The sequence below is a fragment of the Panthera leo genome, chromosome B3, assembly GCF_018350215.1.
Source record: "Panthera leo isolate Ple1 chromosome B3, P.leo_Ple1_pat1.1, whole genome shotgun sequence".
NCBI classification, from domain to species: Eukaryota; Metazoa; Chordata; class Mammalia; order Carnivora; family Felidae; genus Panthera; species Panthera leo.
The window spans coordinates 106439512-106450349 of NC_056684.1; the positions used below are offsets into that span (position 1 = coordinate 106439512).

A 10838-nucleotide genomic window follows, 5' to 3' on the forward strand; every position below is an offset into this window, starting at 1 on the left:
ATCTAGGTGGCTCAGTCAGTTAAACGTCCGACTTTGGCTCAGGTCATAATCTCACAGTTCATGAGTTTGAGCCCCACATTGGGCTCTGTGCTGACAGCTCAGAGCCTGGAACCTGCTTGGGGTTCTGTGTCTCCCTCTCTCTCTGCCCCTCCCCCTCTCACGGTCTGTCTCTCTCTCAAAAATAAACATTAAAAATTTTTTTAAATAAAATATGTGAACTAATTTAGGAAAAACTTTGTAGTATACATTTTTTTATTAAAAAAATTTGTTAACGTTACTTATTTTTGAGAGACAGAGAGAGACAGCACGAGCAGGAAAGACACAGCAGAGAGAGACACAGAATCTGAAACAGGCTGCAGGCTCCGAGCTGTCAGCACAGAGCCCAACGCAGGGCTCAAACCCATAAACTCTGAGATCGTTACCAGAGCTGAAGTCGGATGCTTAACCGACTGAGCCACCCAGGAGCCCCATATAGTACAAATTTTTTAATGAATGATCATTTTTTCTCTTTCATAGGAAGTATTCTACATTTTTAATCTTTTCATCCAGTTTGAATTAATGTTTATTATATAATACTATGCCACTTTAAAAAATACCTGAGGCTTGACTCACATTTGAAGTAATAAATAACTTAGCAGTAAGGTAGAAATTATACTTTATTATCAAATCAGTTACATTCAGCCAAGAGTATGTCATAAAGTATTCCTGGGGGGGGTGGGCAGTGGTAAAGAATGTGGTAACATTTCACACACATCTTATTGGCAGAAATATAAAAGTTAGACATTACCAAGTACTGGCTGGGGTATGAGGAACAGGAATTTTCTGGAATTTGCTGGAAGGGAATATAAATTCATACAACCACCTTGAAGGGTAAACTAATAGTCTATAGTAAAGTAAAGATACACATATCCTATGGCCTAGGGATTCAGTTTTAGATTCCATAGTTCTAATTAGATTCTAATTGTGGAGAAACTCTTGCACATGTGTTCTGGGGGGTTCCAAAGACTATATCCAGGTTTGATGATTTACTAAGAGGACTCACAGAGCTCAGTGTATATTTGTATTCACAGCTAAGGTTTATTACAGCAAAAGGCTGCAGAACAAAATCAAGAAAAGTTATATGGGTTAAGACATGGTACAAGCTTCCAGATGTCCTCTCCTGATGGAGTCACACAGAACATGCTTAAGATCCCACGCACATGTTGTCACAACATGTGTGGTATGGTGACTACCAGTTATTTGGGCTTTTACTGGGGCTTTGTCATGTAGGCACCTTCCGCCTAGCATGTACCAAAATTCCAGACTCACAGAAGGAAAGCAAGTATTCAGTATAAACTGCATTGTTTGCACAAACTGTTTAGACACAATGAGACTTTTATCAGGGAGAATGGTGAGGATTCTTCTGAAATACAAGTTCCCAGGTGCCAGCCATCAGCCAGCTTTGCAAGCAGGACTTTCAAAGGGTAGCAGTCAGTTCTCCTGTGTTAACTCTTTACTGCACAATACGTTGTGTAAGCAGACTTGCACAAAGATAATTTCTGCAGTATTATTATATAATAGAGAAAAATTAGAACAATATGGATATAGTTATTAACATGGAAATGAATATTCAAATTTAGCTATATTCATAAAATGAATTCTCAACCACAGGTACAATTAATGACTTTTAAGCTATTTGCAGTCAACATGGTCAAATCTCAGAGACATAATGTTGAGAGAAAACTAATTTCTAAAGGTTTTGTACAAGTGTGGCAGGTAGCATTGTATGTAAATTTTAATACCACAAAACATCTTTAATTTTTTTTTTTTTTTTTCAACGTTTTTTATTTATTTTTGGGACAGAGAGAGACAGAGCATGAACGGGGGAGGGGCAGAGAGAGAGAGGGAGACACAGAATCGGAAACAGGCTCCAGGCTCTGAGCCATCAGCCCAGAGCCTGACGCGGGGCTCGAACTCACGGACCGCAAGATCGTGACCTGGCTGAAGTCGGACGCTTAACCGACTGCGCCACCCAGGCGCCCCCACAAAACATCTTTATATGTGTGTTTATAAAAATGTCCAAAATGCTTTAAATAATGTGAAGTTGGCTTTTATACATTTAATATTTATCCTACTATATTTAACATGTATTTAGGATTTTATATAACATAGGTTCTAATCTGTTGTTTCTCTGAAAAATATATCCTTGAATTTTTATGTATTATCACCTATAAATTTTCTCTTCTGTCCCTGTTCCTATAAAGACCTTAATTTAATGCCTCCTAATATGCAATGAATAATTGTTTCTATTCTTGACATGAAGACAGCATAAAAGGAGCTATGAATCAGTTCCAAGAGTGTTACCAATTTTGAAAATTCACATGGCAAAATAAAGCAAGCTTGAATATTACTTACTTTTTTTTTTCTAATTTGTTTTAGGTCTCCTCTTACCTGGGTCTCATTACTTGGGCCGTTTTCAGGATCGTTTAATATGGATAATGATTCTAGAATGTGGCTATACTTACTGCTGTATTAACATTAAGGTCAATGTACATTTGAAACCTCTAGTTTTTTTATAGTACATGTGTAAAATTTTACCTCTTATAGACACATCATACACTGAATAGCTGAATTTAAGAGTATCAATTAATTACCTGTGAAAACACTTAAGGATTTTTAAAGTATATTTCAATTAGCACATATTGATAGGTAGACTAGTACTGATTGTTTAATAGAGCATAGTAACAAAATATTGCCAGCCCCCTTTTTGTCTGGACCTATTCTTTTTATCCCTACTTGGTTGAGCATCTCAAAAGTGTGACTCAGTAATATTTTTTCCCTATATTATATATGCATTCTCAACTTAATAAAAAACCTCTTCTGATCCTTACTACACTACCTGCTACAGCATGTTTTTCTCTTCTTTTTAAAACAAAATTTTTTAAAACAATTGCTTATAATCAAATCTCAAATTTCTTTTCTCCTATCTCTCTTCAACTTACTCTAGGTTTTTGACCCTATTACCTATTACTGTACCAAAACTGCTCTTGTCAGTGTCTCCAGTGGCTATCACATTGGTAAATCCAATGATCAGTTCTCAGACCTGGTCTTGTTTGACCTGTCTGTAGCATTTGACACAGTCTATGTCTTCTTTTTGCTTATTTCATGGGTCATTCCTTGTCAGCCTCCTTTGATGGTTCCTTCTCTTTTCCTTGATCTCTTGATATCAGATGACCTCAACATCAGAGTACCCCAGAGCCCAGCAGTCCTTGGTGACAACTGCATCCTTCTGGTTGCTCAGCCCCAAAACATTTGAACTTTAGTCCGGTGACATTTCACACCTGTTTACTTCTATGTCCCATATGCAGTCCAACAAGAAATCCTGTTGGCTCTGTCGTTAAGCCATATCCTATGTCCTACCACTTCTCATCACCCTGCTATTAGCTATCTTTATCTCTTTCCTGGGTAATTGCAATAGTCTCCTAATTGGTCTCCCCACTTCTACCTGTGCCTGTCTCTTGTCTGTTCTCAACTAGAGTGATCTTTATAAAGTCTAAGTCAGATCATGTCACTTCTCTACTCAAAACCCTACAGTAAATCTTTTTTTTTTTTTATTCAGAGTAAAAGCCAGGGCCTTCAATGGTCAGTCTCCCTATTTCCTCTTGGCCTCATCTACTCCTTGAATCCTCTCAATTGTACTCACACAGTCAACTCCCTCACCACCTTCAAGTCTTTGCTCAAATGTCACCTTCTCAGTGAAGTCTACTATGGCTCTCCCATATATTCCCATATGTATTCCCACTACCATCCAGCACTCCTAGTCCTCCTTGGCTTGCTTTACTTTTTCTTTATTTTCATAGCACTTATACCTTCAAACAAACTATGTAATTTACTTATTATTTTCATTGTTGACTGTATCCCTTTACTTTCTAATGTAAGTGTCACAAGGGCAGGGATCTCTGTTTCAAGGGGTATATTCTAAGCCCCTGGAACAGTGTCTGTCTGGCACATAGTAGGCCTGTGATAAATATTTGTTGAATGAATAATGAATGAATGAATTTTTTTGTCTTAGCACAGACTGGATAAAATTGCTGGTGACTAAAAACTTTTTCTTTAGCTCATTGGTTCTCAAATTCAGTTCCCCAGATTAGTAATATTAACATCTACTGGAACTTGTTAGAAATGGACATTCTTGGTCACCACCTCAGACCTCCTGAATCAGAAACTCTAGAGGAGGGCCCAGCAATCTGTGTTTTAACTGACCCACAGTGATTCTGACTCACCTAAAGTTTGAGAACCTAGTCTAACCTGTACAAATAGGAGAAGGCAAAAATCCATGCAAAATATTGAAGGCATTTTCATTGCTTCATTTAGGCTTTATTTTTAAAATGGGATGCTTTATAATACCTAATAATGTGGGTCCTTTATTGCTCTTTTGTGGTCTGTTATACATGTAGTGTAAAGATATACTTTTCAGTGGCAATCTTTGTTTCTTTTTCATTTTTTCAGACACAACGTGGCTTAGTGCCATCTTATCAACATTTATATGTTATATGCTTTAAATATTACAAAGCACTTTTATTACTTAAATCTTCACACCCCTGTGTGCTAGGATTATTTTTCTTTGAAAGAGAAGGAAAAGGAATCTCTGGATAAGTGACCTACTCAAGGTTAAGTACTAGCACCTGGTAGAGCCATGATTTTAAGATGGGTTTTGATGTCACATTCCATGTTCTTTCCCTGGATCCTAATACACCCTGACAGCATCGCCTTTTACTAAAGGCACTGGTAGTTTTGTAAAAATGTGTAAATAAACAACAATATTAATAATAATATAAACAGTGACTTCGAGCATCCTCTTCAAGGGATTCCTTCTAGGAAAGTAATAAAAATGTGTTTAAAATTCATGCAAAAAAATAAAATAAAATTCATATAAAAACATTCATAATATTCATTCTATCAACATATATTTGTTGCATTCCTACTGTGTGCCAAGTACTGGTTTAGGCACTGCAGATATAATAGTAACCAAAAGATAGCTGTTGTATGGAATTTACATTATAGTTGGAGGAGACAATAACTGAATACATAAATCTGTATGATAATGATGATGTTATTATAATTAAAAAACTGGAACAGGAAAATAGTTGAATCAGTTATGGCATATCCATACAATAGAATAATGTTCTCATAAAGTAGGATACAAAACTACTGTATCATTATACTATGTATACTATATCATGTATCATGTATAGTATCATGTATACTATATCATTCCAGTTTTGCCTTTTGCCCTCTAAAAAATGTTTATATTTAAACTTTAAGTGTGATTCAACCTCAACTGTACATACCTATAGTCTTTAAAAATTGTGGTTATAGTCAATTAAATTGTTTTGCCAGTTTCTAGTGGCATCTCTGATTTCTTTTAAAATAGTAGCACTATTTTTCATCTCTATATGCAACAACAAATTACTAAAGTACTAATAAGTTTGAGTGAAGGTGTAGCTCTTGAGTTAAAGAGGTTTTTTTTGCATTTTCCATATTTTCATTATGAGAATCCAATCCATGGGCATATACAAAAGTAGTTGCTTTTTTCTATGTAATAAGTACTCATAAACTCAAGTACTTTTTATCTCATCTTTAGGGCTTAGAATTGCAGGAGACATCCTGTCATACTGCTGAAGCTCAAAGAGTTGATGAAGTTTTTCAAAGTGCCTTTGAACAAGAATATGCAAGAGTATGTTCTGTTAATGAACACTTTGGAAATGTCTTGACACCCTGTATTCTTTTGCCAGTAAAACTCTATTCTGATGCCAGGAATGTTCTATCTGGCATAATCGATTCTCATGATAACTTAAAAGAATTTAAAGGTGACCTTATTAAGGTACTTGTGTGGATACTTCTTCAACACTGTTCCAGAAGGCCCAGCATGCAGGAGGTTATTCACAAAACTGAAAATAAAGGGAAAGAATCTCTAATAATCCTGCCTGCTTTGAATGCTTCACCACAAACCCAATCCCTAGAAGACACAGATAGTTTAAGTTCAGAAATTTTGGATGATTGGTCTGATGATAATGTTTTTGGTGATGAGCCAACTATCAAAAAAGGAAAAGAAGAAAAAGATCAATTGAAAGTTGTACCAGGTGTAAATTTGCCTATTCCGGGATCAGTAGAATCACAGGGGGTCGGTGATCATTCAGTAGGCACAGTTCCTGAAAATAATCTTTACAAGGCAGTTATATTGGGATACCCTGTTGTTGACAAAGGAAGACAAGAAGACGTGGCATATATCCCTCTCATGGAGTTCAGTTGTTCTCATTCTCACTTGTTAAGCTTACCTGAAGAGTGGACGTCTAACTGTTTGCCTAACTCCAAAATGAGGGAGATGAGCTCATTATTTCCAGAAGAGTGGTACCAGTTTGTTTTAAAGCAGTTGGAATGTTTTCATTCAGAAGAAAATGCCTCAAATGTACTGGAAGAAATCGCAAAGGACAGAGTTTTAAGAGACTTTTATGTTCATGCCGTAATGACTTGTTATTTTAGTTTATTTGGAGTAGATACTATGGTTCCCAGTCCTGGTCATATATTGAGAGTTTATAGTGGTGTTTTGCCTTGGTCCCTTGCCTTGGATTGGCTTACAGAAAAGCCGGAACTGTTCCAACTAGCACTGAAAGCTTTCAGGTAATTTATTTTGATTACATAAAAATTGTAACTGGCAGAAAAATGATTTTTCAGATAACCTAGAAGGAGGAACCTTTTCTAATTGTAAAAAATAATCTCTTTCCTAAAAATGAAAAACAAATGCTTAGTACGTATAGTGATTATATCAAGAGTACTTTAATTTCTACATCCTTCTATTTATGTGGAGAACCTATTTTTCATATGGCTTATGGAATTTCTTCATTTTCACTTCACTCCATCATTTCTCCCTGAAATATGTAGGATTTTAGTTCAATGTCCTAAGAATATTGATTGAATAAAATCTATTTTGTCTATAAAGTGGATTTTATAAATTTTATTAAAAATTTTAAAATTCTTTGTTTCTCCATTTTTAAGGTATACTCTGAAACTCATGATTGATAAAGCAAGTTTAGGTCCAATAGAAGACTTTAAAGAGCTGACTAACTGCCTTGAAGAATATGAAACTGACTGGTACATTGGTTTGGTATCTGATGAAAAGTGGAAGGAAGCAGTTGTACAAGAAAAACCATACTTGTTTTCTCTGGGGTATGACTCTAATATGGTAAGGTTAAAAATGTGTTTTTAAACATTTTCATATATTAGCCTTAAGGAATGGAAACCAGTTATAAAGTACTTGAACTGAGTGATAGAGATATAACATTCTGGGATGGATATATTAATCATATTATTAAAGTATTTGTAGTCATGGCTTTATGGCCAACATAGTACAATCCTAGAATGACTGGTTATTTACTTTTGCAAACCTAATTAAAAATGTGTGGCCATTGTGCAGTAACTGACCTATAGGATAGCCAAGTAAAGTTCATTTAATTTACTATAGCATATTTGACTAAATGGATTAGATTCCTATGCCAAATTTGAGTATCACTTTGGATTGGACTCCTAGAAGAAAAACTAATTTATAAGTGGTAAAGCATTCCTTTTGCCACCATCCATGTTTTATTTGAAGCAAATCTAACCTGTGAAAATTCAGGGAGACTCCAAATAATGACTTTTTTTTTTTTTTTTTTTAAGAAAATAGTGCCTGTTCTCATTACATTTAAAATGTTATCAAGTGTGCACAATATGAGTCAATGTTACATGCTCATTGTAGGCTTCACACCTGGCATTGCAGGTTAGGGAGCTTCACAGATGTGCTCCCAATCAAAAATGATGAAAGTTACATTGAAAAACCATTTAAAGACTTGGAAATGGTGCTAAGGGCATATAGCAAATGAAGAAACATTTATTCAAGAGTACTAACTAAAACCCAGTAAGAATAGTGAGAGACTGCCGTATTTGAACCAAGACCCATTCCTTCCCAACTCAGCAAGACAAGCTCTGCTTGCAGTGGTACAATCAAGAAGGGTTCCCTCTCACTTCAGCTCCTGGTTGGAGGACTGTTTTCCTGGGAGAGGCAGGGCTTCAGCATTTCTTACCTTACTTCCAGCTACCTGTTGTGAGGCTAGGTTCTGGGCAGGTGTGGTCAAGAGGTGAGAACTCCTTTCTGGCCAACCTATCTCTTTGGATGGAGGCTTTACTCTGGACTTGCTGCCACTGAGAATAACGGGGACCTGACCACCCTTACCTGCTTGGCAGGTGGAAGTTCCACACTGGGAGAGGCAAACCAGGAAGACCTGAGGTTACTGCCTTTCTTCTATGTCCTAAAGCAGAGCTGTCTCTCAGAAGCATGCCATTATCTCACCCCCAGATAAAGAGCTCTGGCTCTCAGATTTTGCCCAGTGGGAGATGCAGATCATTAAAAAAGAGAGAACTCTACATCTCTTCCAAAGGAAATTATTTTATCTGCAACAGTGTGGAGACATTGACACCTAAGATGCTCTCAAAAACAACGGAGCTTGTGGTAAAAAGTAATTAAGGGATTGGGGTACCTGGGTGGCTCAGTTGGCTGATGAGTGAGTTTGAGCCCCACATCGGGCTCTGCACTGGCAAAGCGGAGCCTGCTTAGGATTCTCTGTCTCCCTCTCTCTCTCTCTGCCCCTCCTCTGTTCATGCTCTCTCTCAAAAATAAATAAAGCATTAAAAAAAAGTCATTAAGGGGCTATTGGTAAATTTGTTAGAGATATAAACTAAACTATAGGCTGGGTAGATGAGCAGAACCAGGGAAAGAAACCATAGAGAAGAGCCTTCCTGTGATCAAAAATAGGAGCCAAGCTTAATTGGGTCAATCTGTGAAGCGATTTACATTGCAGGTCATTGTTGAAAACAAAGCAGCCGCCTGGCAATCATAGGAGCTTATTAGCAGCTGGGTGTGAGCACTTGCTAGATGGAGAGAGCCCTGCTAAACCCATTGCCATCTCATGGTAACTGGGGACACACAGGCTGCACTCCCTGAGGAACCACATCAAAGGCTTCACACTTGTGGGAGAGGTAGGGATTAACTTCACTAAGGTCAGTCAGCCACTCACTAAACTAAGCAAGTAACATTATAACATTATATAACACTGAAAACATGCAAACAAAACAGAAATAGATAAATAGGACTTCATCAAAAGTAAAAACTTTTGTGCTTCAAAAGACACCATCAACAGAGTGAAAAAACAACTCAGAGAATGGGGAAAACATTTGCATATATCTGATAAGGGACTTGTTACTAGAATATTTAAAGAACTCTTACAACTCAGTAATAAAAAAAATTTGTATTTAAAATCTGAGAAAATTATAAAATGAGCACAGGATCTCTATAGATATTTCTTCAAAAGGAGATATACAAATGGGGCAATAAGCCAATGAAAAGATGGTCAACGTCATTTGTCTTGAGAGAAATGCAAGTCAAAACCACAATGAGGTATCACTTCATACAAGGACATACTATGATGGCTGAAATCAAAAAGGCAGATAATACCTGTTGGATGAGAATATGGAGAATTAGAACTCTCATACGGTGCTGGCAGAAATGTAAAGTGGTACAACATTCAGAAAACATTCTAGCAGTTTCTTAAATGATTAAACTTAGAGTTACCATTTGACTCAGTAATTCCACTCCTAGGTATATACCCAAGAGAAATGAAAGCATAGATCCACATAGAAACTTGTACATGGATATTTATGGCAGCATTATTTATGACTGACAAAGGGTGGAAACAACCCAACTATCCATCAAGTGATGAATGAATAAGTAAATTGTGGTTTATCCATACAATGGAATATTAGTCCACCATAAAAAGGAATGAAGTACTAACACATGTTGCAACATTAACGAACCTTGAAAACATAATGCTAAGAAGCCAGTCCCAAAGACCACATAGTATATGATTCCTTTCATATGAAATTTCCACAGAAGACAAAACTATAGAGATAGAAAGTACATTAGTGTTTGCTTATGACTGGGAGAATGAAGGGATAGGAGGGTGATAGCTAAAGAGTACAAGGTTTCTTTTTGAGGTCATGAAAATGTCCTGAAGTCATGGAGATAGTTGTATATGTTTGAATATACTAAAAAACTACTGAATCACACACTTTATATGAGTAAATTGTATGGAAATGTGAATTATATCTCAATAAAGCTATTTTTAAAAAGAGCCTATTGTGTGATTGTCCAACGACTAGGATTTATGACTTAGGCATTGTTGAGGCCAGATAGGGTGAAGGAATAGAAAAGGAAACGAAATAGAAGTAGCTGAGATTTTGCAATTTGGGTCATTGAATGAATGGCTATCATTTCAAGCTTATTCAGAGAGCTACCAAAGAGAGATGATTCTTGATTCTGAAGACAAGCAACTCATGTGTACGTTTTAATACACCAGTTTCTGTTTAAGTTTGCCTAAGCACAATGGAATTTTTTTCTAAGTTTATAAATGAAATGTAATGACCTGAACATAATTTTTTTCTTCTTCTTCTTCTTTCCTCTCCCCCTTTTACACTTTAAAGGGAGTTTACACTGGGAGAGTACTTAGCCTTCAAGAATTGCTGGTCCAAGTTGGGAAGTTAAATGCTGAAGCTGTTAGAGGCCAGTGGGCCAATCTTTCCTGGGAATTGCTTTATGCCACAAACGATGATGAGGAACGATACAGTATCCAAGCTCATCCACTACTTTTAAGAAACCTTACGGTACAAGCAGCTGATCCTCCCCTGGGATATCCAGTTTACTCTTCAAAACCTCTGCACATACATTTGTATTAGAGCCCATTTTGACTTGTAAACGTATTGTCATCACA

General features: G+C 36.6%; 1 protein-coding gene across 7 annotated transcripts in view; it reads left to right on the top strand.

Annotated features, from left to right (window-relative positions):
• Nucleotides 1-10838, top strand: part of PCNX4 (pecanex 4) — a 64080-nt gene extending 53242 nt beyond the window's left edge. For all 7 annotated transcript variants that reach the window (XM_042943400.1, XM_042943401.1, XM_042943397.1 and 4 more), the window contains 4 exons: nucleotides 2419-2522; nucleotides 5624-6660; nucleotides 7036-7222; nucleotides 10552-10838. In XM_042943400.1, the coding sequence (XP_042799334.1) occupies nucleotides 2419-2522; nucleotides 5624-6660; nucleotides 7036-7222; nucleotides 10552-10803 (1580 nt within the window). In that variant the 3' untranslated portion in view covers nucleotides 10804-10838. The remainder of the gene's footprint in view (nucleotides 1-2418; nucleotides 2523-5623; nucleotides 6661-7035; nucleotides 7223-10551) is intronic.